This window comes from Mirounga leonina, unplaced genomic scaffold (genome assembly GCF_011800145.1).
Source record: "Mirounga leonina isolate KUSES-001 unplaced genomic scaffold, KU_Mleo_1.0 Mir_170, whole genome shotgun sequence".
NCBI lineage: Eukaryota > Metazoa > Chordata > Mammalia > Carnivora > Phocidae > Mirounga > Mirounga leonina.
The window spans coordinates 37,656,285-37,683,349 of NW_023270433.1; the positions used below are offsets into that span (position 1 = coordinate 37,656,285).

General features: G+C 38.9%; 3 protein-coding genes across 5 annotated transcripts; 2 read left to right on the top strand and 1 right to left on the bottom strand.

The window, feature by feature from the left end:
- The first annotated feature begins 2,050 nt into the window (after positions 1-2,050).
- On the top strand, positions 2,051-14,216 carry NDUFB6 (NADH:ubiquinone oxidoreductase subunit B6). 2 transcript variants are annotated; one of them, XM_035016505.1, is made up of 4 exons: positions 2,066-2,375; positions 4,659-4,751; positions 10,351-10,395; positions 14,037-14,216. In XM_035016505.1, the coding sequence occupies exons 1-4, from the start codon at positions 2,196-2,198 to the stop codon at positions 14,103-14,105; spliced, it is 387 nt and encodes a 128-aa protein (XP_034872396.1). In that variant the 5' UTR covers positions 2,066-2,195; the 3' UTR covers positions 14,106-14,216. The 2 variants fall into 2 exon arrangements, with proteins under 2 accessions (XP_034872397.1, XP_034872396.1); XM_035016506.1 differs by lacking the exon at positions 4,659-4,751 and having other exon boundaries at positions 2,051-2,375.
- A 443-nt stretch (positions 14,217-14,659) lies between these two features.
- SMIM27 (small integral membrane protein 27) lies at positions 14,660-15,343 on the bottom strand. Its single transcript, XM_035016507.1, has 2 exons — positions 15,216-15,343; positions 14,660-14,880 (listed from the first exon to the last, which is right to left on the bottom strand). Exons 1-2 carry the CDS (start codon positions 15,258-15,260, stop codon positions 14,758-14,760), a joined length of 168 nt encoding a protein of 55 aa, XP_034872398.1. The 5' UTR covers positions 15,261-15,343; the 3' UTR covers positions 14,660-14,757.
- TOPORS (TOP1 binding arginine/serine rich protein, E3 ubiquitin ligase) lies at positions 15,030-25,657 on the top strand. 2 transcript variants are annotated; one of them, XM_035016503.1, is made up of 4 exons: positions 15,030-15,261; positions 15,534-15,599; positions 16,776-16,970; positions 22,089-25,657. In XM_035016503.1, the coding sequence occupies exons 1-4, from the start codon at positions 15,259-15,261 to the stop codon at positions 25,023-25,025; spliced, it is 3,201 nt and encodes a 1,066-aa protein (XP_034872394.1). In that variant the 5' UTR covers positions 15,030-15,258; the 3' UTR covers positions 25,026-25,657. The 2 variants fall into 2 exon arrangements, with proteins under 2 accessions (XP_034872394.1, XP_034872395.1); XM_035016504.1 differs by lacking the exon at positions 15,534-15,599.
- The last annotated feature ends 1,408 nt before the right edge of the window (positions 25,658-27,065 follow it).

Below are 27,065 nucleotides of genomic sequence, written 5' to 3' on the forward strand. Positions count from 1 at the left end.
GATGCTTTCATGGGGTCTGTGAGGCCAAAATGATTTTCATACTAAGATGCTATTTTCCCTTTTTAATTTTCAGTCTCTCCCAAATGAATATAGAGTTTCCCAATGGCTACCTGGTGTAGGATATTATGACTAAATGTAGAAGAGGTTTTAAAAAATATGCTGTCATTTATTAGGCCAGATGTTAAAGAGATTTACAAAAATGTAAAACAATGGCACTCTTCTCACTAAATAATTTTTGTTAATGGATATTTTGTTATTTTAAAATCAGTTTTAATTTATAATGCAGTAAACATCAATAGGTATAACCCATACACACAAAAGCTCCTTGGGGTCCTCAACAGTTTTTAAGAGTTTATTATTTTTTTATTTTATTTTTAAAAGATTTTATTTATTGACAGAGAGAGACACAGCGAGAGAGGGAACACAAGCAGGGGGAGCGGGAGAGGGAGAAGCAGGCTTCCCACGGAGCAGGGAGCCTGATGTGGGGCTCGATGTGGGGCTCAGTGTGGGGCTCGATCCCAGGACCCTGGGATCATGACCTGAACCGAAGGCAGAGGCTTAACGACTGAGCCACCCAGGAGCCCCAGTTTTTAAGAGTTTGAAGAAATTTGAGAAGCAAAATGTTTGAGAACTGCTGTTCCCAGGAGTCCTGGCTCCTTCTAATGGAAAATGGTATTTAGAAATCACAATCTAGGAGCTAGAGATGTTCATGGTTACTGGATTGGCCATTATTTTTAGGCCATTTCAATGAGCAGAGCTAAGATAAAATGATAAATATATTTAAAGATAAAATACATCATGAATTTTTACTGAGTCTTTTGATTCAAATTCAGGACTTCAGAGTTTTTACTTAAACTCATACAGTTTACATTTGTATCTTTCTCCCATTACAAAAATTCCAACATAAATGTTTATTTTCAGTGTCAGATTAATATTACCACCATTTCCAAAAATATAATTACCTAAAACAGTTAAAAAAATTTTTTTTTGGCAGTTCCTTTGTCTTCGAGGTATCTCTTTCTATATAGATGAACAATAATTTGATGGATTAAATTTACTTGAAATGGTGTGTGTTTGGGGGGTTATGCCACTTAGCAGATCAGTTAGATTCATGTGTTTTTACTTTTGATTTTTAGAGATTTTGTAAATTTAATTTTGTTTTATAATAATATAAAATGTTTACGTGGTTCTAGAGTAAAATCTGTTACATAGGATATATTCAGAGATGCCTAGCTTCTATCCCTGTTTCCTCTATCTTACTCCCTTTTTCCCCCAGTTGGTAACATTTTAAAACAAAGCAATAGTTTGCTTCCTTTTATTTTTAAAATTTAAGCAAACATATATATATATTTAGTATTACTACCACTCTTCTCTTTTTGGATAAAAGGCAGCATACTATATGCACTTCTCTTCACTTAGTTTTTTTTCACTTAACAATATATTCTAGAGATCATTCCACGGTTGTAATATAGAGCACTTCATTGCGTTATTGTACCATAATTTATTCAACCGGTCCACTATTGAGGAATTTGGGGCTAATTTCCAGTATTTTATTGTACAGCAGTGAATATTCATGCACATTCTTTTCATATTTTTAGCACTACATCTTTTGGATATAATTCTCGACGTGGGATTGCTGGGTCAAAGCATGAATGTGTCCAATTCTGTTAGCTATTAAGCTACTCTTTTAGCCTCCGCAGTACAGAAGAAGGAACTGACTGAGACCGCCCAAGGTCACTTCATCAGTCACTGACACAGCTGGGATTTAGACTTAGAAGTACCGTTCTCCACACTCCCTAGGTCCTGGGAAGAGGAGTACCCAGGCGGGAGAGGGAGGTGAAGAATTTGCCTTGGGACATCACATTCACTGGATCACATATTCTCATCCTTCCAGGTCCCAGCACACCACTCTACCCTCTGCCCTCTCGGGTCTTCTTCTTTCCGTCACTCTCCCCCCTTCTCCCACAACTAAAACGCGCCCCCACCCACTCCCGGCTGAGCTGCGCGGATGAAGACTGCGCAAGCCCAGCGCTACGCAGAGATTGCAGCCGGTGCGGAGGCAGGACCTGAATGACGTCGTAACGGCGCGCCGCTCCCGGGCGTCCTCGCAAGGTCGCCTCGGAAGCGGGGCCGCGCGCAAGTGACAAGACCCTGATCGGGGACGCGCCGTGTCCGGTCTCGGTACCAGCGGCAACATGTCGGGCTACACGCCAGACGAGAAACTGCGGCTGCAGCAGCTCCAACAGCTGAGAAGGCGATGGCTAAAAGACCAGGAGCTGAGCTCCCGGGAGCCGGTGCTGCCCCCGCAGCGGGTGTGGCCTATGGAGAGATTCTGGAACAAGTTTTTGCGGGACCAGACCCCCTGGAAGAACGTGGTGAGTGGCGGGCCTCCCTCGCCCTGATGCGCGCTCGCCGTCGCACCCCCGGCCGGGATGCTGGATGCCTGCTAATTGCAGTCACACCACGGACTGACATCGCTGGGCCCGCAAGTCCCGGTAGTTCCCTGAGGGAGAGCCGGGTTCAAGCGAGACTTAGATTTAGAAGGGACGCTATCTTGTCCCAGGAGAGCTCTGGAGTTAAGGAACAAGTATGGCTGTGGGAGAGTCTACCTTTTTGCTGTCAAGTGTGATGAGAAGGAGGCGAATCTTTGCTTAGGTTTTACAGAATGATAGAAGAATTCATTTGAGTGAAAAATCTGTGATTTTAGTATTTAAGGACACCTGTCTGCTTTTTAAGGTTGAGGTTATAGGGGCGCCTGGGTGGCTCAGTTGGTTAAGCGACTGCCTTCGGCTCAGGTCATGATCCTGGAGTCCCGGGATCGAGTCCCGCATCGGGCTCCCTGCTCGGCAGGGAGTCTGCTTCTCCCTCTGACCCTCCTCCCTCTCATGCTCTCTGTCTCTCATTCTCTCTGTCTCAAATAAATAAATAAAATCTTTAAAAAAAAAAAGGTTGAGGTTATAGAGAATAACACTACACCCAACCACCAGAAGACACGGGGGGTCTCTAATTGGTTGTACAGCCGCATGTGATCACCATGAAAAAGATAGGGTCTTATTCCTTTCCTTAATGAGTTATATTCAAGAGCCACCTTTCTGAACTACCACTATGTTCTTTTAACACAGTTTAGTTTAAAAGTGCATTTCTAGACTTTACACTACAGAAAATCACTCATTTATTGATTATTATTAAGATCACCCTTTATTTATTTTCAGGGTCTCTGGACATTTTCTTGAGGTCATTAAATTACATCAATTTAAGTGATGAACACTGTATCTCAGAATTGTTTTCAATAAGCTGTGACATTGGCTAATAATAATGGTAATACTATTAAGCAACACTTGAGTACTTATTTTCTGCCCGGCATTTTGCTGAGGGTTTGACATGTGTTACTTTATTTAATTCTTTACTTCTGTAAGGTAGAAACTACTCCTAATCCTTATTTTAAATGTGTGGAAAAGGAGACCTACAAAAATTGAGTGATTTATCCGTGGTCACAGAGCGAGGAATTGAAGGAGTTCACACTGAGATCCAAGTGGATCTACTTTCTGACTGTGCTACCTAGTCTTGTGCAAATTTTTCTGGGAAAGTGGTATTAGATACTTATTTAGAGTGGTAAAATTAAACTCTAACTCAACCCTCGTCTTACCTTTTGTATCCCTGACATTACTTGTTGATTTTGGCAGCTTCTGGTTGAAAGTTGACATCCCACCCATCAGCCAGTGATGTAAGGAAGTAAATAAGTATTTTAGTCTGTTTTTCGTTACTTTGAGTTAATTTTTCTTCCATAATCATATATACTATAACACCTAGAATCTAGTTATCCTAGATAGATGTGTTTCAGTCAAATTGGCTGCCACGGAAAAGTTCCATTTTCAGTTCTATTTTGCCTTTCTCTTTTAAAATAGTGTGCTGAAAGCATCTCAAAGTAAGCTTGGAACACCCCTATCCCAGTATGTAAAACATTCTTTTTCGAGCTTTGGTGTGCTCAAGGTTGTCTGCCTTATACCTAGATGTTGATTGTGGGTATTGAAATTGATAAATTAGGGGTTTGACTGTTCCTGAAAAATTCTGTAGGTTTGATTACGCTAATTAAATTGATTAAAATTATTCTTTCATTATTTATGCCATGTTTGTCTTTAGTAAACTTATAATAAGGATATTTTTAGAAGTCTTTAAAATATTTATATATATCTATGAATACCTTACTGTAGCTTTGCAAAATGTTACTTGTCTTAAACCTTGTTTGCTCTGAACTCTGTAGGTATCCCCTAGCAGGTCCTTTGTTTATTTTTTTTTAAGATTTTATTTATTTATTTGACAGAGAGAGACACAGCGAGAGAGGAAACACAAGCAGGGGGAGTAGAGAGGGAGAAGCAGGCCTCCTGCTGAGCAGGGAGCCCCATGTGGGGCTCGATCCCCCAGGACCCTGGGATCATGACCTAAGCCAAAGGGAGATGCTTAACGACTGAGCCACCCAGGCGCCACTGGTCCTATGTTTAATAAAAATATTTGAATGGGTGAGATTAGTTACAGGCTGTAAGGAAGTATGTAGCAGGTAGACATTTTAAAATAATCACGACATTATTATATCATTGATGCTTTTTTTCTGCCACAGACATAAAAAAAGGTATATCTGTTTATGTTTCTTTTCCCCCCAGATTTATAAGGCATACCGACACAGTATCTTTGCTTTTACTCATGTACTTATACCTGCCTGGATTATTCATTATTATATCAAATATCACGTGAATGTAAGTATGTTTTAAGTATGTATTTTGCAGAATTTATTTTTAATGTCGTACAAAATTATTTCCTAATTTTGTGGGCATGCCTTACCCTGCTTTATTTGGTGGAAATAATCTGCCACTTATAACTGATTTTGAACTACTTTGAATAAAGTAGTTAAGTAAAAGGTTTAATGAAACTTAAGTAAAGTGCAGTTTTTCAAAAAAATTAATCTTTATATTAGTTGATTACAACTTGAAATACATTTTCTCCTAAAAACAATGTTTAAATGATCAGAATGAAGTTGACCTAATAATACTAGTGTAAACTTGGGTTCTAAATAGGAAGGGAGCAAAGAATTTCTGCTCCTTTCTTTGAGCAGAGATACAAGATAAATTCAAATTAGACAAAGGTTGTCTTTATCATCATCCCATTTCCCTTTCCTTCATTCTGTCTTGATTTTTCACCATTTTCTTTCTTTAGAATCCAGGATGTCCAAAAGCTTGAACTTTGTCTTGGAAAGATCTTGTGTGTGGTGATTGAACTGAGGCAGTTGCCATATTTTAAAGCCAAGGGATAGTCTGGTGTTGGATCGAAGGCAATATGAGGAAGGAGTGCATTTGAGGGAATGGTATAGAAGGGAGAGCAGTGGCGGCTGCCCAGCATGGAGTATCGTAACCCAAACAGATTGAAGAGGGCATTCTGGTACCCAGGGAGGATATTAGGTCTCAGGGAGAGGGGGAAGTTGGAGTGGAGGGGAGTTGGTGAGTATACCTGTTTGGAGAGAAGCAGTGGTAGTAACCTGGGGTAGAATATTGGAACCTGAGCAAGGGGAGGAGGACATCTGCAAGAAGGGTGGTTTGGGGCAATGATGGGGCAATGATGGAGGTGGCAATCTATAGTAAGATATCAGGACCTGAATGAGGTGAGGTTATTTATACTGGCGTGTTATGGTAGTGACAGGAGATTGGTTACATATAGGAAGATTGATCAAGGAAGTACATGTATCGATGATAGCAGAACCCAGAATTCTCATTGTCAGAAAAGGGAGTTGCACACATGGAAAGACAGAAAAACTTGTACTGGAATGGAATTGGAATTATTGGTATGAACTCATGGTTTTTAATATGTATTGATACAGAATTCTATATAGCTGTAAATGTGGATAGTCTAGGTCTGTCCACCGACAGACCTGGGAGCAGTGCCACTGCATGGTAATTAGCATATCTAGCAGCCTAGTCTTACCCAATTCTCCACTGAAAGGATCCAAAGCTCTCTGGAGAAATGGCCAATTCTATTGTGCCAGAAAGTAAAGAAGTGTTCAAAGAATGTTGTAGATCTACCAAAAGGACACAGTCAGCTTGAGAGGACTCCCTTTGGGACAATTTGAGCATCAAAATAACTAATGATAGTTATAGATTATAGCCAACTGAATAAAATGCAAATGCAGAAGTCCATATGGATATAAACAATTAATAAATGGTTAGAAGAGACAGCGCTTTTTTGTACAGTGGATTGCTAAATAATAGACAAGGACTGATACAATTAGAAAAGCCACCACTTGAGAATCATCAGAGTAACATTTTTTTTAGTCAAGGAATAGCAAAAGTTGCTAAAATTAATCTCAAAATACCGAACTTCAGCATACTTATTTGATACAAAGGGAAAAGCAGTAATTGTAGTGGAGAAACCTGGTAGACACCATCAAGAAATCTAAATTAACATAAAATACTTACTTAATACATACTTAAATACTTAATACATACTTAAATACATACCAATAATGGGACAAACTGAAATTGTGTACTACTTGATAGGTGCAGTAAGAAAACAGCATCAATTTTGTGTTATTCCCTTCCAAAACGCATAACCTGAATCTAATCATAAGGAAGCATAAGACAAACCAAACAAGGGACTTTTCTGCATAGTAAATGGCTTGTTACCTTCAAAAGCGTCAAGATCATGAAAGTTAAGGAATGACTGAAAATTTGTTCTAGATTGAAGAGAACTTAAAGAGGCATGTCAGCTAAATGCAATTCTTGATTAATGGCATTATCTGTTTAGTTAAAAGAATAAAGATGGCATTGGCATTCAGAATTTTAGAGCCTACACAATGAGGAACAAGTCATGTAAGAGGGGATTTTCTCAGAATTCCGGACAATTACCGAGACACTTGGTAACATTTAAATGGGTTCTTTAGACTAGCTAGAAGGTAGTATTGTATCAGTAATGAAACAGATCAATTTCCTGATCTTGATGGCTGTATTGTGATTATTTTAAGAATATTGTTCTTATTTGTAGGAAATACTAAAGTAATAAACCAGTCTGCAGTTTCCTAAAGTGATTCAGTAAAAAAATTATTTTTATAATTCTTGCAACTTTTTGTAGGTTTAAAATTATTTCAAGATAAAACAGAAGTTAGGGACTCCCTAAACAAATTGTAGATAATCCAATTGAGGTTTGCTTTCTGTTAGCTTGTTGAAAGGAGTGTGAAATAAATAATTGGTGTTTTCAGAAAATTCCCTTTAACATAACTTGTTCTCTCTTTATTGCATGGTCTTTTTAAAATTCTGGCTGCTGACACCATTTTTGTTCTTCACTAAGGAGATTATGTTTGTTCATCAATAAATTATGGAGTGCCTAGTATGTCATCTTCCTTTATTGCTCTGGAAAGAATACGCAAGATAAAATTCCTGGAGTTTGTAGTAAAGTTGGAAGATGGGTATGATTTAGGTAAGAGTATGGAGGAGAAAAGTTATTCCAGCTAGGAGGAAAGGTAAGGAGTCAGTAATGTGCATATCATACCTACCCAAGACTGAGGAGGTGACTAGAATTGCAGGTCTTTTGGCCCAGTGGGCTGGGACCATTTAATGGAAGGTCTTGAAAACTAGGCAGAGGAGGTTGAACCTTATCTGGTAGGCAATGGAAAGCTTTCCATTTTTCAGCAGGTGAGTGAGTTGATAAAAGTGCTATATTTAGGAAAACATAAACGTTCATATGATGGGGTAATTGGAGGGAGGAAAGTACTGACATCAGGTAGGTAGATCAGCTAGAGGCTGTTGCAGTTTAGTAGATGTTAGCTGATGAGAATCTGGTTAGGGTGAAGATAGCAGGAATGGAAAAGAAAAGTGAAGACAGAAGACATTATTTAAGGAAGACAGCTCAAGTTGGGGATGAAAGCAAAATTCAGAGGTATTTATGACTCTAAAATTTCTAGCCTTGGAAGTTGTAAGTAGGGTTTTGGAAAGGTCAATTTGTGTAGGAGCGTGTGCTGTCAACATGTTTTGGGGATGTCCAAGTGGACATGGCTTGTCTTATGTGTTAGAAATATGAAATTAGTGGAGGCTAGTAGGCATTAGAATTGAAGTGTAGTGTTTTCACTTCGTAAACAAACAGAAAATCTTTCCGCAACCATTAAAAGGGGTAACAATTTATATGTCTAAGGGTCAGAGTATAGTTTGTTTCTCTTGTTGATAGACTTAAACAAAATTTTATATTTATGTTCACCTGCAAGTCCACAGGCCATTTCATATCATCATATGTCTGTTATTTTTTTACTGTCTTAACATGCAAGACTCTAGAGGAGAAAAATATATTACTACTGTCAGTGCAAGTTTTTTTTAACATCCAAGAGTGGTTTTTACGTGCAGAAGAACTGTTCACAGTTACCTGGAATATAAATTTAAATTCATTTTGTTAGTTTCAATTTTAAAAACCTTTTTTCCTAATTCTTTATATTCAGTTTTCAAAATTCTGTTAAACTACTTACACATCTAGTAAAATATAAACAGTCTCCTTTGTTCTTATTGTCTTTGGATTAATTCAAGTTGAACTCTCCTAAAACAATTCCACTTACAAACAATCATATTCTCTCATGTTTTAAGCTGCATTTATACATTTTATATTTATATTTTAATTTTATTTTTAAGTATTTATGGAGCAAATTAATGACCCTAAGAAGCAAAATCTTTTTAAACTTATAATCACAAGCCTAAATCAATTATGCATTGTAACTAGAATCCTAAAACTAATCTTTTAGAACCTCTAATAGCCAGATTGATTACCTTAGACATTACAAATGCTCTAAATAACAGAATATATGGATTATCCCAGTGTTTTAAGAACTTACTAAATTTGACATACATTTATTCTCTAGGTTTAATCTGTTATATCTGCATTTAACTAAATTTTTCTAGGATTGAAAAGACACTTACCTTCTAAGAGAAGCAGATTTAATAAGGTGCAGTTACTGGTTTGACAATCCAAGACTTTAATATAGTTGTTTATCCGAGGAAGTCATACTTCCAGGTGATTTTTCCTAAGCCACAGATGGATGTAATTAAAGGTTTGTGTCAATAGAGTTTCCAAAGCCTTTCCCTTCCCTTACTTTTTCTCTGGTTTGGGGTAGGTCTGCATCCTCATTAATGTTGTAGCCAGTTTGCTTCAGCTAACACCTTTACTGACCAATTGAATTTTACAGTCTTTCTAAGGACATTTCAGTGTCTTCTTGCCGCTGGTCCCAGTACTGAGAGACATATTAATGTATTTACATTGTATTCTGGCTTTATCTCCTGCTTTTGGCTCCAGTTCGAGTCTTACAGTATGCCAATCTCTTTTAATAAAATTTTGTTCATGTGGTATCTTGTGCAGATGTATATGCTTAATAAATACATTTATTTAACAAATATTTTTAGCACCTCGTGTGCAAGGCACTGTTCTAAACACAGGGATATAGCAGTAAGCAAAGCAGATTGAGTCTCTGCCCTCATGAAGTGTTTATTTTAGTCTTGGAGACTGGCAATAAATAAAGAGGCATATGATGTTACAGGAAGTGATAATCTATGGAAGGAAAACTAAACAGGGTAAAAGACTAGGTCTCTCTGGGGAAGTGCTGTTTGAAGAGAAACATAAATGAAATGATGATATGGATCAAGCAGATATCTAGAAGAGCATTTCAGGTAGAGGAATTATTATTACATATAAGGGCCCTGAGGCACAAGTTGGCCCAACTGATTAGACTAATAGTAAAGGAACCACTGTGGCTACAATACAGAGAAAGAGAGAAGATCAGAGAGGTGGCCAAGGGCCAGATTGTGTAGGGTCTTAGAGATCATAGCAAGGACTTTGGCCTTTGCTCTAAGAGTTATGAAACTTTGAGCAGAGGCGTGGTCCATCTTAGAATCACTCACCTCTGCTGTGTGGAGAATAGACTAAGAAGGCATGTGTGGACGCCAGGACACTAACAGGTTAAAAAAAAAAAAATGATAGAGGCTTGAACAAGGGTAGTAGTACTAGGTGGTGAGAAACGGTTGGATTCATGATATAATCTCAAGATAGAACCAACAGGATCTGCTGAGGAATCCAGGTTTTTGGCCTTTGTAACTAGGAGAATGAAAGTGCCATTTGCTACAGTAAGGAACTGTTTGGGGCTGGGGGATGTTAAAAGTTGGACCTGGTTAAATTTGAGATGACTAGTAGAGATAGCCAAGTGAAGATCTTGAGTTAAATGTTTCAGTCTGGAATTTGGTGAAAGTTTGGGGCTTAGTTAAAAATTTGGGATATGATCTATTTTATTTTAGAAGAAACTCTAAAACCATAATTAACAGAGCATTACTTTTATTGCAGGCAAAACCATATGCCATTGTTGAAAGGAAGCCCAGAATATTCCCAGTAAGTCTTAATATATCTGATTTTTCTTTTTAGTTTTCTCCCTCCTTTACCTCCCTAAGTGATCATTAAAGTGCTCCTTTCTCCTCACTGTCATTGTAAGTACCTGTTTTGTATATTCTTATAAAAAAAAAATAGGAAATATTGTGAGGCAGCAGCTACAGTTGAAAATGGGAGGTGGGCATATTTCTTTTGAAGCTGGCTGTAAAACTTGTATAACCTTTGTAGTCCTAAAGTGAATTGAAGATACCAACAGTTTTTCACTGGTACCCTGTTTCATGTAGGGTTAAGGACTTAGGGCACTAGCCTGAGCAGACACTTGAGCATAGTAACAGCAACTGAATTCCTCTGTTATTATTCCAAACTGCCATTTCTTATGGCAGTTTGACCTTAACCTCTCCACCTGTGAATTTAAAATCCTGTTAATGTGTACTTTAAGTTTTGTGGTGTGACTATGTAAGCTATTATCCTAATTTAAAATTGAGTCTTTAAAGCATTAAAAGATTACTTAGTCATCAGTTGGTATTTTTACTGGTTTTGTAAGGTTCTTGTTTAAAGCATAACAAAATGCAGATTATGTTCTTGTCCAATTTCTAGTCATAGATAATGAACTACCATCAATCTCTAAGTTCTGTAATTTTAAAAAACAGAACTCAATGTTGGCTCTTGCTTCAATCAAATGACATAGTCACAATAATCCATAATCGTCTGCAACAGAAGGGAATTTAAGGGTGAACCACCAAAATTAACTAATCCTTCAGTTGAAATTCAGCTTTAGGAAATAGGAGATTTCTTCTATATTTTGTTGTGTATAATTAATGTGTGTCAGGGCCTATGTAGTCTCAGAATAGGAAACTATGTTACTGGTTTCACCAGTTGGGTAATTTATTTAATCTTCCATTGACATATTTATCACTTTATTTTGCTGTTGCTGTTCAAAGGAAAGGAAGGGTGAGGCTCTCTTTAGAAGACCACAGTGATTCCATAGCATTTCGCCTAGTTCTGTATTTTATTTTACTTTTTTGCCACTGTGGTTCTGTTTCTGTGCCATTGACCCTTTAAGAAGCTTTCCCTGTGAGGACCTGAAGAATGCTCATTTGTACATATATTAGGATAGGCAGTAACAAACCCTCAGGCCTCAGTGGCTTAACAAAACAAAGGTCTGTTTCTTATTGACATCATAGACTGATACACATCAGGCTTTCTCCACAATCTTACAGTTACACCATCTAGAATATGAGGCTTCCAAAGATCATGTTAAGGGAAAGAGAGGGATGGACATCTCAGGAGGATTTTAAGGTCTGAACTTGGAACTAGCTTATATCACTTCTCTTCAGATCCTGTTGGCCAGAACTCATTTTCGTTGTCCCACATATCTATGTGCTTCTTTTATATTTCCCAGCCTACCATGCCTGGAGTCTGTGCCACAGTCCATCCTTCTAATTACCAAATAGCTCTTTGCTTCCTTCTCCCCACACATATAACACAGTTCCTTCCCTAGGGAGAAATCCCAGAGTCCCATCCTTCACTGCAACCAGCCCCAAATGTAGGACATCCAGATATTGTACAGTAGTGTGGCTGCTGTACAATGATGTGACTTCTCTTGGGATCTGAGGATCAGTGAATTAAGAAGGCCAGTTAACTGCATGCCTTGTCTCCCCCACACCACCCCCAAACACACCCATTGCTCAGTATTGGAATTCAGTTATTAGTTCTTGGCAATTCTTAAATCCTAGTGGTCAGATACAAAGATTCCTAACCCCCGTGTGCTGTAAGTGACCTGCATGGGCACTGATTTTGTTTTCTGGAATACCTTTGTTCATTGTTCTTCCTGGCCCCTGGCTTTGTCCAGAGTTTTTGGTTTTTTGTTTTGTTTTGTTTTGTTTTCCATTTTCAACCTAGACCACTTCTAAAATGGGTACGGGAAGCATGCCCTTCTTAGGGTTGTATAGCGTTTAAAATTTGCCTCCTTCTCATAGGTTGAGTGCCAGAGGTTGTTTTTTATTTTTTTAATTTTTATTTTTTTAAAAAGATTTTATTTTTTGACACAGAGAGACACAGCGAGAGAGGGAAAACAAGCAGGGGGAGTCGGAGAGGGAGAAGCAGGCTTCCCGCTGACTGGGGAGCCCGATGCGGGGCTCTATCCCAGGACCCTGGGATCGTGACCTGAGCCGGAGGCAGACGCTTAACGACAGGCCCCCGGGCGCCCGAGTGCCAGAGGTTGTTTTAAGCTCAGACATTCATAGGCTTTTGTCGCGTATGTTTGGTTTCTTTGACCATCTAGTTTCCACAACAGTTGGTAGTTAGGAAAGAAAAATACTTGATGGGAGTCTGTTTGCTTCTAGTCAGTCCCATATGCATCTATGCTTTGTGTAGTTACCAAGTTCTCTCATTTCTTTGTACTCATGCAGCTGCCTCTAACTCTGTGTCAGTTATGTGAAAGACATTAGAAAAACTGGTTCAAGATCAGTCTGATCTTTGCCATGGGACAGAGTCCCTTTGAGTTTTATTGGGCTTCCGTATCTCAGGATCTCTTCATTGTTAACTCTTAGTATTTAAAGAACCAGAAGCAACGTGATTTGCCAATACTGCAAGGTCCTGCATTTTTTTCTTCTTTCCATTTTTATTTCTCCTCTTAAATCAGCCTCTTCCTACCTGAGCTTATGTTTCTTAAAAGTACATTCCCAAGGCAGCTAGTAGTAGTCAAACAGATACTACAATTTTTTTTTTCAGCTACTTCTCCTAGAACCTCACTCTTTCCAAGTTACTGCTGCCCCATCTTTTAGCCTCCAGTGTCAGTTACCTTGCCTCCACTGTTAAGCCAGTGCCATTGGTTCGATTTTCATTACAGTGGCATTAGTACCACTTTATAGAGTATTAATTGCTATGTTAGGGTAATGCCAACTGAGTAACGAATTACCCCCCAAATGTATAATGGCTTAAACATAATAAAAGTTTATTTCTTCATCAGATAACAGTCCTGAACACTACTGGGGTCAGGGAATGGCAAGTGTGGGGATGGGGATAATTCTACTCTACCGTCATTCATGGACTGTTAGGCTCACAAAATCTGCTCTCTTAAACACACAGATGAAACTAAAGCTAAGTAATTTGCCTAAAATAATACAGCTTCTTAGTGAAGGTTCTAGGATTCTCACCTCTTGGTTCTGGCTCCAAAGCCCATGCCCTTTCTACCACACATACTGTATCTAGGTTTGAAAAGATAACCTAAATCAGCTACCCAAAGTTTGCATTCTGTCTCTCACATCTGAGCCAAGTGGTAAACGTGATTGCCTAACACATTCAGTTGCTGGTTGGACTGAAGATGTTTCCCTGTAACTTCTTTTAGGGCTTTTCCTATTTCTTGGGGCCATGCAGAATAAACATTATCTTTTTATCACTTTATGAAAACCACTTTCATGCCCCTTCTGGACATTTTGAGTGAAACTTCCCCTTATACTTCCTTCACTTATACCTTTAGATTCTGAATATTGCTCATCTTTAGACAGCTTCTATTTTGTCTAAGTCCCTTTCAAAATGTGAATGCCAGAACTGAACTAGATTTTCCATGTGCGATCTGATCAAGTGGAGCTATCATCATTGCAGACAAAGATTTTTCTACTAATCCATCTTTGTTTTTTTAGGGTGATACAATTCTGGAGACTGGAGAAGTAATTCCACCAATGAAAGAATTTCCTGATCAACATCACTGAAGATTACTTTAAAATTTCAAAGGCGTATGAGGCCAAGTTTGTGGCTGTATTACTGTATTTACTGAATATATTTTCTGGAAAAGTAACTTTAATAAAGTTTACTCTGAGATATGTGTTGTCTATTTCTTCACAAATATTGTACAATTTGCAACTCTTTGAATTATTTAACAATAAGTAAAAATTGGATAAGCTAAAGAAATATGAGTGATCACCTTTTTCTGGCCATTCTTAACTTGAAAAACAGGATAGAAAAGTAGTCACGTGGTAGTTTTTTTTCTTACACAGTAATCTAATCTTATGTGAAGGTATGCAACAGAATGAGATGTTGCAATAAGCAAATATAAGAACAGCAATTGCACCCACTTTTAGAGAAGACTGAGGCATTTTAAGAGGTTATTTAGAAACTCTAGGTTGAAAAGCATGTCATTCCACCTATGATCCAGTACTCACATGTTGTCAGATCTAGGCTGATTTGTTTTATGTAAGAATGTAGAAGACAAACCTCTGTGAAAATTAGCAGATTAGTGGTTATTACAAAGGACTGCAAAAATAACTTTGGAAACTTTGCATAATGGATTTTACTTTAAATCTAGACACGTGCCAGAGAAGCATCAGGTAAAGGACTGCGTGCACAGAATTAAATCCAGAGGAATTACAAATTTTCATCCATCCCCGAGATTTTGTCTGGGTATTCCTTGCTGAGCTGTCGTCGTGCGGCCACTGTTGATGCATAGATGACATATCCCCAAGAGAGCAACACGATCGAGAGGAGCAACTAAAAAAAAGCAAGAGCGGAAATTAAAAAAATTACTGTAAGTGATACTTGCCTCCCTCCCCTCGCCCCAAGAGGTTGCCGCGTACATTGCTAAGGTGGGAATTTCAGTGAAAAACTCGAATAAATGGGGTTCCGGAGGCGAGTACACCCAGCCGCCCTTACGTAAGAAGCGGAAGAGCGTGTCTTCCAGGAAGAGGCGGAGTCGAGGTGAGAGAGTGATAAGCCTTAATACAGGAATGGATTTTGGAGTTTCTGGCCGCTGAAGAAATAGGGGGCCTTCCGCCTGCGGGCCTACGGAGTCGACACCGTAGAGCCTCGCCAGACCAGGGACCTACCACTGAATAAATCCAGTCCAGGGTGCGGCGACTCACTGGCTTCATGGTAAGTTGGCGGCGGCGGCCCGCGGTAACGGAGGGAAACTGCAGGCCCTAGAGTAAGCCCCGGGGCGGCGGCTGCCGAGCGGCGGCGGCCATCTTTCAGCCGGGCACAAGCGCCCGCCCCTCGCCTCCGGGAGCGTTTCCCATCAGCCGGGCCGGCCTCTTCCGCCCGGAGCTGGGGGCGGGCTCACGTGATACGGGGCCCTAGCTCGCGGTGGAGGGAGGGGATGCGATGAAGGAGAAAACCTGTTAAAAATGACCTTTTTTGCTACTTAGATGGGCGTGCCTTGCGAACCGGTCTTCTTTCAGTTGCAGTGCGGTATTCACGCAAGATGTATCGTCGTGAGCATTTAAAATTTTATTTGAAAAAATCATTTTAAATATCACACGGGCTTCTAACGCTGGAGGGATTAACGTTTCCTCCCCCATTTGTTTCCACATAATACAGAGAGACGTTTGTATAGTCGTCATTGACTTAAACAAGAGTACCACCCACTTTTATTTAACAGCGACGAATCGTTGTGGGAGTGCCTGTTAATTGAGCCCCCCAAGAAACAAGTCTTTGAGAACGCAATGGCTTGTGGATGTAAATGGTATTTCTAAGAAGAAATAACGTAGCACGAATTACTTGGCATAATGTACCTGCTAATCAACAAGTGTGTTTTGAGCGTTTATGGCGTGCTTAGAACGGTAGCACGTATCGGATAATAAGCCAAAGACGTTATTTTGTACGTGGGCGGTTTATACCTAGTTTAGCTCTAGAATGTTTGGGACGCTCACATCTGAGGCCTGTGGGCCGGGTGGGGCAGTGGGCCGCTTTAGGCTCAGACGTTGTCTCTGTACATCTCAGATATCACCTAAAGAGGTTTTTAATCCAGATTCCGGGGAATGGGGAAGGGGAAAAGTATTCCTTTGAGAGAAGAATGTCGTCTGTCTTGGGAAGATTTTAAGGTCCTGTTCTCTTAGGTAATCCCTGTTTATCCCTAGACTGGAGTAGATTTCTTTATGAAGACTGGGTAGGACCCTGGTTGGGCTCTGGCTTTGGATTGCATTCGAATCCCCGTGTTATGACCTAGCTGTGCAACCGGAGGCGGTCACTTCAAGTAACTGAGTTCCTTTATACACTAAAGATAATTTTAGTAACTTCTCCCAGAGTTTGGTGAGATTTAAATGAGACCAAGCTAGTTATCGTGTTTTCCGGGTAATTTAGGAGGGAATATTAAGTATTACTCCTGTAACCCTCAGAAACTACTGGTAACAAGAATGATAGTGATGGCAGTGATTTGTGCCCGGGAGGGTCTCTCGTAGTTCTTATTCCAGGAATGGAGGGGCCGGTGGGGGAAGGGCGCGGGCTTGGCCGAGCACTTTAGGCCCCGCCCTCGGTGCCGGCGCCCTTCTACCGCGCATGCGTTACGCACGCGGGTGTTGTGTTTTGACGCGCGGGGGTTTGTGGAGTGGGTCTCGCTTTCTGCTGCCGTCCCCCAAGCTGCCATTGGTGATGAGCGCTTTACGTCACAGGGGTCGCAGCAGCCGCCGGGGTCTCCGCTGTCTCGCGAGGAGGGTGAAGCGCCCCCGCCTGCTCCCGCTCCTGAAGGCCGGCGGAGAAGTCGCCGGGTACGCCTTCGCGGATCCTGCCGTCACCGACCTAGCTTTCTGGGCCGCCGGGAGTTTGGCACGAGCGCCCCAGCCGGGACTGCGCCGGTATCCTCCGAGGTGAGTGAGATCCCGAACAATGGGGCGCCGGGGTCGGAAGGGCTGGGCGGGCTGGCGCTCCCGGCCTGGAATGAGGCCCAGGGACCTGGGAGCCGCGGTCTTGGCCTGAGGGGCCGTCCGGGCCTCGGCGGGGCGGGGCTCCCAGCGGGCGGGCCGGCGGCTCCGGTGGCGCACCTGTGGATTTGTGCGGGTGGGCGGGGGAGCGTTGCGTTTCCTAGAAGCTCTCCCGAGGGGCACGAGCGTAGCGGTGTACTGGAAAGAGCTTGGTCTCTGGGAGGGAAAAAAAATCCCGTAAGACAAAACGTTCGTGTCTCATTCGTGGTATCGCCTCTCTCAGAGGTGTGCCAGAGTTAGGTTAGGTGCCCTAATCTCACTGTCTGCCTGTCCAATGGGAGTAACATTGTTTTAGTTGGTTGTGATTATGTAACGCACGTGGGATTTATCTGCGATCTTGGCTGGTGGCCGTTCTTAACCCAAGGAAGCCACTATCACCGTGACTCTTAGAGTTGTCTATGCTGTGTTACTCATTGTGGGCTGGGCTCGCTTGCCTGTGGTTTCTCCATCCATCCAGTTCAGCTTTCCTCGTGGGCTGCTGATTTCCTAGACTGGAAGGGGGCAGTACTGAGATGGATCAAACAGTGTTTTAAGCGCAAAAGTGAACAGAATTTTTGGTAGGTAATTTTCAAGAATATTTAAGTTAAATTAAGAGTTACCCGACATTTAAGTTAATGGTGAGGGTTGGGTTCTTTTTGTTTTGTTTTGTTTTTAGTCAATGAAATTCAAAGCTGTAGTCAGCCAAAAACAATCAAGGCTTAGCTGGAATGAGTGGGTTTAGCGGGGAATGGTTCCCAAGCAGTTCTTTTTATGATTGGAATTGGAGTTAATATTTATAGGATCTGGTCAGTGGATCCTGTAAAATCTGTATGATCTTTTGGAACTGGTGATTAAATTGCAGTAATATAATGTTCTCAAAGGTCATGAGAGATAGGACCCAGATTATTTTTAATACTTGGGGTTTATTCTAGTTCATCTACTTGTGAACCCTTTTTAGCCACTTTGCCTGGATATATTAAATACAGTAATAATGTTAAAAAAATTGTTACAGGCTGTCATCTTTCTGGATCTTTATAATCAGTTATAGGTGATGGAAAGGACTAAAATTAACTTTATTTTCACATATCGTGGGGAAACAGTATTAAATTCTTACTGCATGCTAATTGCTGTGCTAAAAATTTACATAGAATATATGCCTTCACACAAGCAGCTTTTCAGGTGGGAACTGGTACTTAACCCATTTTAGAATTGAGAAAATTTAAGGTTTTGAGAAATTAAATGATTTCCTCCAGATCACACCATTAGTACGTGGTTTTTGATTTTCAACCCTGGCTCTGCATTAGAATTAATGTCACTTCCCTGTATGTAATCAGCACCATCTTTAAATGTCCAGTCTATAATTCAGAGTCCAGCCTTTTGATTCTTTACTCCCTCTCATCCTTTTCCCTAGGTAAGTATGGTTGTTAATTATCTGAAATTCCCCCAAAATGTGACAGGAAGGATTCTTATCTCTGTTAAAGCCAGTAGATTTGAAAATTTTGGGAAGGTTTGGCTTAATCATTGTATCCTAAAGATGGTAAACTTTATTTATGATTTGGGAGGTGGTTAAGGAAATAGGATCAGGAGAATTGATTTCATCTTTATGCCTATGGGGAAAATAACTTAAAGTCCCAATTCCTAGAGTGTTAAGATAGAGAAACCTTTATTGCAGGCTTCTAGAACCTGAGCACTAAATCTACCATCAGGTCCATCTTTACTATCTAAACCCAAAATTTATAAACCTGCGAATCTTAATCTGCCTCCTAGCCATTCCTATTTTATGTCTTAATTTGTATTTTTAAAACAGCTTTGTTGAAATATAATTTATATTCTATCTGTAAAGTTCACCAGTTTAAAGTATATAATCCAATGGGTTTTAGTATATTTAAAGAGTTGTGCAACTATAATTGAACATTTTCATCATTCCAGAAATAAACTTTGTAATCCCTCTCCCTCCCCCAGCAACCACCAGTCTGTTTCCAACCTTAGATTTGCCTATTCTGGACATTGTCATCATACAACATGTGGTCTTTTGTGACTTGTTTTTTTTCCATTTAGCCTAATGAAAAGTTTCATCCTTATTGTAGCATGTATCAGTGTTTCATCCTTTTTTATTGCCCAGTAATATTCCATTGTATGGATATACCACATTTTATTTATCTTTTCATCAGTTGATAGGATTGTTTACACGTTTGAGCTCTTACGACAAATGCCGCTATGAATATTCACACGCAAGTTTTTATGTGGGACAAATTTTCATTTCTTTTGGATAGGTTTTGAATTCTTGAGTCATATGGTAATCCTACTTCATTTGTATCTCAGCAAATATTTGAGCAAATTTTTTAAAAAAGTAATCTCTGTACCCAATGGGGGGCTTGAACTCATGACCCTGAGATCAAGAGTCAGTCACGAGCTCTACTGACTGAGCCAGCCTGATGCCCCATTAGCAAATGTTTTAATTTTAGCATTAGTGATGCTTTTGAAGGAGTAAATCTCTTATTTGATGATGTACATTCATTGCCATTGTTTGATGTTTCTGATGAATACCATTCTTCATATATAAAGATATTACTGTGAGAAATACAACTCTATGAATTATCTATTATGGATGATATTACTAATCATCCTTTAGCTTTATGCTATGCTGTCAAAGTGGTTAACGGGCTTATAAAACTAGGGAAGGGAAAACTAAGATTCCTTTTTTTTTTTTTTAAGATTTTATTTATTTGGGAGAGAGAGCAAGAGTAGTGCATGAGCAGGGGCAGAGGGAGAGGGAGAAGCAGACTCCTCGCTGAGCAGGGAGCCTGATGCGAGGCTCGATGTGGGGCTCGATCCCAAGACCATGGGATTATGACCTGAGCTGAAGGCAGATGCTTAACTAATTGAGCCACTCAGGCGCCCATAAGAATCCATTTTTTTTAAAAAAATTCTACTTAGTTGAGATTTTGTTTTATTTGAACTTCAAGTTTACTACCTACTAATTTCCTTTAATAAAATGCATTCAGGCTTATAATTTTTATGTGAACTATAAATGTTCAGTAAGCACTAAAATTCTATATTTACGAGACACAACTTAAGATACAATGTATTAACTTTAAATTCACCAGTCTTTTGAAAAAGTCTAAAAATTCCTTTACTATATAGAGGGGCAAACTGAAATCTAGATCTAATTGGATGTCTCCAGTTTATAGAGTTAGTTTTAGGGGAAACTTGTTCTTCAATCCAGGTTCTCCGATAACCTACCCAGTTTCCTCTCCACTCTTCCTTCCCCTAATGTACAGACTCTGTGATCCTAAAAATTTTTATTTTTAGGCTTTTTTTTTTTTCCTCTGAGGGAGAATAAAAGTGTTAGAAGTAAGGGGAAATGCTGAGAAATTTATGTAATATTAAGGTTTAAATATATTAACAATTAGTATTGTATATAGTTCAATATATTAATAAAAGCAGTTTATAATTATATGCTGTTTAAGAACAGTGGTGATTTCTTATTTCTAGTCTAGAAAATGGAAGACTAGAAATACTTGGATGCCTGAAGAAGCATTCGTTCAGCATTAATTGATTTCCAGTTAAGTTATGTCTCTGAGAAAGTTAAGATGCCCTAGATGAGCTCTTAAGTTTAATATGAAAACCATGATGAAATAGTTATATTTCACAGTCATGAATTTTTGTTAGGGATTTTGTTTTTGTTAAGAGTTAGGTATGGCCGGTGTTTAGAAAGTTATAATTCTATTATTTGACTAACCTGATAGCAGTTGACCACGATGGAACTTCCTGTGATAGAAGAGGTGGAGACAGATGAATAATAGGCCCAGGAAACATAAAGGAAGAAGCAAATACTTAATATATACTCAATGATTAGTATAGAATGCAGCTAAAGAGTGATTTTATAAGATAACAAGGCCAAAAATGTGATGCACACCAAATTTCAGCTCTGGCAAATTATTTTGAAAGTTATGGGTAAACATAAACTGATAAAGTTAAAGAAAACAAAACTAATCGTTAACATTTTAGCAATCCTTGTGGGAAAAAATAAGGGAACGGCCCTGGAAGCATGATTTCAGGAAACTTTGTGGCTGACTTTGGATTTAAATAAAAAAGCTAAGCAAGGCTTTTTAGGGATGCTGTTAAGGAACAGTGAGGAATTGAATATGGTAGTGTAACAATAGTATAGTAATAATAACAACAACTAACATGTACGCAGTAGTTGCTAGGAGTCAGGAACTATCTTTGAATGCTTTTACAATTACTATTTAATTTAGTCTTCACTAAAAGATAATTTGTGTGTGTGTGAAAGAATCTTCCACTAAAAACTAACTAAACTAAACTAAAACAGAATTGGTTTAAACGGGTGAACTTTTTGGTATGCAAATTATCTCACTACAGTTATTTTTAAAGGTGTATATACAGTGCTTTCCACAAATAAAACAAGTCAGTAGTCTATATTGTTCAGGGCATATGTGTGAAAGATCTAAAACCATACATAGAAATAACACCTGCTGAGGACTGTGGTGTTTTGGGTTTTTGTTTTCTAGAGAAGGATGGGAGGACATTTAAAAAAAATTGGAATAGCCCTGAGAAAATGTTAAGTTGTTAAATCTGAGTGTTGGATACATGGGTACTTGGTAGATTTTCTTTTCTCAGTTACTTTCAGTTAAATATTTCTCCATTAAATTCTCTTTTAAAAGAATAGAATGCTACAGAATATTTGAGAGCTTACTATGTACTAGGCACCTTCTCTAAGGGCTTTTTATATCTTCATAAACCCTGTGATGCAGGTTCTATTATTGCTGATGTGCATAGTCACACTGCTGGTATAGAACGAGGATTCAAACCCAGGAAATATCTAACTTTAGAGTTTGTGTTTTAAGTACTATATTGCTGTGCTACACTGCCCCTTCATATTACGAGGATAATGAGCTACTCAACTATTTTCACCAAAGTATGTTTCACAGTCATTATTTGCACTTTTTTTTTCAGATTTATTATTTTTATCCAGTTACTGATGTATTTTTTTCCCTTTTACAGATAATGGCATCAGCTGCTAAGGAATTTAAAATGGACAACTTTTCACCTAAAGCTGGTACTAGCAAATTGCAACAGACAGTACCAGCTGATGCATCTCCTGATTCTAAGTGTCCTATATGCTTGGATAGATTTGATAATGTGTCTTACTTAGATCGCTGTTTACATAAGTTCTGTTTTCGCTGTGTACAGGAGTGGTCAAAAAACAAAGCTGAATGTCCACTATGTAAACAGCCCTTTGATTCTATTTTCCATTCTGTGAGGGCAGAAGATGACTTCAAGGAGTATGTCCTAAGGCCTTCATATAATGGTTCTTTTGCAACCCCTGATGTTCCACGATTTCGCTATCGTACAACTATGACAAGGGATCGAAGTGCTTCTGTTTATTCACCTAATAATACCATGAATAGAAGAACAACAACTCCACCAGATAGTGGAGTACTATTTGAAGGGTTAGGCATTTCAACAAGACCTAGAAATGGTGAAATTCCTCAACTTATGAGACAGATTGCAATTAGGAGGCCAACTACTGCAGATGAAAGATCTTTGCGGAAAATTCAAGAACAGGACATTATTAATTTTAGACGAACTCTGTACCGTGCTGGTGCCCGTGTTAGAAATATTGAAGATGGTGGTCGCTGCAGGGATATTTCAGCTGAATTTTTCCGTAGAAATCCAGCTTGCCTTCACAGATTAGTCCCCTGGTTAAAACGTGAACTTACAGTTCTTTTTGGAGCTCATGGATCTTTAGTGAATATCGTCCAGCACATCATCATGAGTAATGTTACTCGCTATGACTTGGAGAGTCGGGAATTTGTGTCTGACTTAAGACCGTTTCTACTTAATCGGACTGAGCATTTTATACATGAATTTATCAGTTTTGCTCGATCTCCTTTTAACATGGCAGCTTTTGACCAGCATGCTAATTATGATTGCCCTGCTCCTTCATATGAAGAAGGTAGCCATTCTGATTCTTCAGTCATAACAATATCTCCTGATGAAGCTGAGACCCAAGAGTTGGATATCAATGTAACCACTGTTAGTCAGGCACCATGGGATGATGAAACTCCAGGGCCATCTTACTCAAGCTCAGAGCAGGTGCACGCTGCCATGTCTTCCCTTTTAAATACTTCTGATAGTTCAGATGAAGAACTTGTAACAGGAGGAAGAGCCACGTCTCAGATACAAGGAGTACAAACTAATGAAGACCTAAATAATGACAGTGATTCTTCTTCAGATAATTGTGTCATTGTTGGGTTTGTTAAACCACTAGCAGAGAGGACCCCAGAACTTGTTGAACTGTCCTCTGATTCTGAGGAGTTAGGCTCTTATGAGAAAATAGAGACTGTGAAGACACAAGAACAGTCTTACAGTTCTGGTGATAGTGATGTTAGTAGATGTTCATCTCCACGCTCTGTCCTTGGAAAGGATGAGCAAATAAATAAAGGTCACTGTGGTTCTGGTAAAAGAATCAAGTCAAAAAAGGAAGAGAAACACTCTACGTCCTTGTCGTCTCCCAGAGACCTGAGCTCATCTATCAGAGGAGACAGAGTATATTCCCCATATAACCGTAGACACAGGAGGAGGGGAAGATCAAGAAGTTCAGATTCACGTTCCCAGAGTAGAAGTGGGCATGATCAGAAGAATCGTAGAAAGCATCATGGGAAGAAAAGGATGAAATGCAAAAGGTCCAGAAGCAGGGAGAGTAGCAGACCTAGAGGTAGAAGAGACAAAAAGAGATCAAGAACTAGAGATAGCAGTTGGTCAAGAAGAAGCCAAACTCTCTCTCTCAGTAGTGAAAGCACCAGCAGATCAAGATCTCGTAGCAGTGATCATGGTAAAAGAAGATCACGGAGCAGAAATAGAGATCGTTATTATTTAAGAAATAATTATGGAAGCAGATATAAGTGGGAGTATACTTACTATAGTAGAAACAAGGACAGGGATGGCTATGAATCATCTTATAGGAGGAGGACTCTGTCCAGAGCTCATTATTCCAGACAATCTTCAAGTCCAGAATTTAGAATTCAGTCCTTTTCTGAAAGAACAAATGCTAGGAAAAAAAATAATCACAGTGAAAGAAAGTATTACTACTATGAAAGGCATAGATCAAGGAGCCTATCCAGTAATAGATCAAAGACTGCATCTACGGGGCCTGACTGGGTAAGAAATGAAAAGCCTGGAGGGAAACGAAAATACAAGACACGGCATTTGGAGGGTACTAATGAAGTGGCTCAACCTTCTCGTGAATTTGCTTCTAAAGTAAAGGAAAGTCATTACCAAAAATCCTCATCAAAATTGGATAGCAGCCACAAAAATGAGAGTGACAGCTTCTCAGACAGCCGATCATCAGACAGAGAGACAAAACACAAGAGGAAAAAAAGGAGGACCCGGAGCCTAAGTGTAGAGATAGTTTATGAAGGGAAAGCTACTGATACAACTAGACATCATAAAAAGAAAAAGAAGAAGCACAAGAAGAAACATAAGAAACATCATGGGGACAATCTTTCACGTTCGCCAGTTGTAATTACCATTGATAGTGATAGTGATAAGGATTCAGAAGTAAAGGAGGATACAGAATGTGACAATAGTGGTCCTCAGGACTCTCTACAAAATGAGTTTTTGCCTCCTCCCTTGGAACCATTTGAAGCTAAAGAGGTAGTTACAATAGAAGATGAATTTGGCATCCTAGACAAGGAGTGTAGTATTACCACACTTAATAACAACTTGAATAATGCCAACAAAACTATGGATAATATTCCACTCCAGGCAGCTTCAGTTGAACAAACTCTTGATGTAAGAGAAGAGAGTACTTTTGCCTCTGATTTGGAGAATCAGCCCAGTAATATCTCTTTTCAGACTGAGCCATCAAGGCAATTGCCATCTCCACGGACATCATTAATGTCAGTGTCTCTTGGTAGAGACCATGATATGTCTTAAAACTGCCAAAGCATCTCATTGAGAATTCTGATGGTATTAAAAAAAAAAGAAAAAAGTGTCATCTACTGCAGTCTATTTAAAGATGACTTTTGGTGAAAGCTCTTTGCCCTCTTAAAAATATTTTAAGTGATTTTTTTTGTGTGTGTTAAAAATTTGTAAAAATCATTATTTGTTCGAAAAGTATGTATGTCCTACCCTCAGAGATACGCACTTTTAAGTGAGGAAAATGATACTGCTAGTAGTTTATTTAAAACTTGGGATCCTTTTTAAATAAAAAAAATATAAATTTTAGAAGTTATTTCATAAAGCCATATGGTATTGACATATTTTTAAAGTAGTCAATGAGTATTTTTGAATTTCTTTTTTTTTTTTTTTTTTTTGAGAGTTATTCTGGAAATGTGTTATAAGCTAGGAGAATCCCTTTGGACAGTCTTTATTTTTCTTCTTAAAAATTTGTATGATTCAAAACCATTTCTTCAGGTTAAATTGAGGCATTTTAATCTGCACAGTTTATCTTGACATCTGCCAAAAGAAAAATTTAAATATTTCCTTTATATACTTGTTTATCTGGGCTGCCAGTGAAACAAATGTGTATTCAACAAAATAAAAAATAAAATAGTAATACTTTAAAACAAGAATCCAGAAATTTTCCTATGCAGTATTGCCTTTAAAAAAAAAAAAAAAAAACAAAACTATTTTAGAGGAGCTAAAATCTTGAAAATAGTTCAAGATATATAAATTTAAGGTGATCTGTGTTTAACTGCGCAGCTTTAATTATTTTAGTTCTTTAATCTGATTATGAGGAATATATGTCTTCAACAGAATGCAGCTATGTAGCATTTAGCTTACTAAAAACAAAAAACCCTTGCCAAACTTCTTTTACATTGGTAGTTCTTAGTAGTGGTTGTTTTTTACATTTGGTAGTTCTAAAACATAGTGGTTATGTTTATGTTTTATCCTGTTTTAGAGATGACAAAGTGCTTTCCATCTATCCTAAAGTAAGATTGCCAGGGGAGAACAGAACTTGGATTAAGTCTAATTCAGCCTTCAGTTTGCCTTGCTTACCATATTCATTCGTTGTTCAACAGAAGTTGGAATGCCTGCAGTGTGACAGGTTCTATACTATGTTTTTAGGATTTCAGTGATAGAACAAAGCAGATCTTCTTGCCTTCACGGGTCATAGGTAAATATTACAAACTATAAGTTCTCTGAAGAGAAAGTATAATTTCCTATAAGAACATACAGTGGGGGCCTAATCTCATGTGGAAGTGATGGCTGAATTGAAATTCGGAAAACAAGTAGATGTTAGCTAGGAGTAGAGGTGTTCTTAGCAAAAGAAAAGATGTCTCAAGATCCAAAAGCAGAAGAGTAGCCTAGCATATTCCAAGAACTAAGAGAAGGCAAAGTTAACCAAAGGGCAAAGAGTGTGGGACCAAGCTTTGTAGGTCATGTTTGTATTTGTCCTCATGACAGTAGAAAATTCTTTTAAAATGACAAATGACAATCTAAATTGATGTCAGCATTTTTAGTAAGCTCAGACACTGAGAAATTACGGGAAGGCTATAGTTAGTTGATCAAGGAATGTACTTTGAAATTATGACATGATTTTGTTTTTTCTTAAGTTTTAAAAACTTAATGCACTTTCATTTTCTGATTTTACATGGTATTTTTAGTTAAACATTTGTGAAAACCTATCTTAATGTTTTCAGTTGAACCCATGAAACTCATCTTAATACAGGCACCATCACATCATCCTCTTAGGTGTTCAGGCCAAAAATTTCCCAGTCTTTGATTCTCCTCCTTCGGCCCTCTCATTCAATCCCCAGATCCTGGTCACTGAATATTTCTAATGTGTCTGTACCATCCAATCCAGGCAGCCATGAGCTCCCACCTGTGCTCTTATAATGGGTCTGCCTGCGTCCACTGTTGCTCTACACCTACCCGTTTGCCTCCAACCATTCTTGATGTGGCATTCAAAAGATATTTTAAAAAATTGTTTTTGTTTTCTCATTCCCCTATTTAAAATTCTTCAGTAACTTT

What these genes read in the sequence shown, in the direction of transcription:
- NDUFB6 (XM_035016505.1), top strand. Translation starts at nt 2,196, where the DNA reads ATGTCGGGCTACACGCCAGACGAGAAACTGCGGCTGCAGCAGCTCCAA. An exon ending in ATATCAAATATCACGTGAAT is followed by an intron (nt 4,752 to 10,350) that starts GTAAGTATGTTT and finishes CTTTTATTGCAG; the next exon opens with GCAAAACCATATGCCATTGT. An exon ending in GGAAGCCCAGAATATTCCCA is followed by an intron (nt 10,396 to 14,036) that starts GTAAGTCTTAAT and finishes TTGTTTTTTTAG; the next exon opens with GGTGATACAATTCTGGAGAC.
- TOPORS (XM_035016503.1), top strand. An exon ending in TTCACGCAAGATGTATCGTC is followed by an intron (nt 15,600 to 16,775) that starts GTGAGCATTTAA and finishes TTTACGTCACAG; the next exon opens with GGGTCGCAGCAGCCGCCGGG. An exon ending in CTGCGCCGGTATCCTCCGAG is followed by an intron (nt 16,971 to 22,088) that starts GTGAGTGAGATC and finishes TCCCTTTTACAG; the next exon opens with ATAATGGCATCAGCTGCTAA.
- SMIM27 (XM_035016507.1), bottom strand. Translation starts at nt 15,260, where the DNA reads ATGAAGCCAGTGAGTCGCCGCACCCTGGACTGGATTTATTCAGTG. An exon ending in TGGACTGGATTTATTCAGTG is followed by an intron (nt 14,881 to 15,215) that starts GTAGGTCCCTGG and finishes GCTTTTTTTTAG; the next exon opens with TTGCTCCTCTCGATCGTGTT.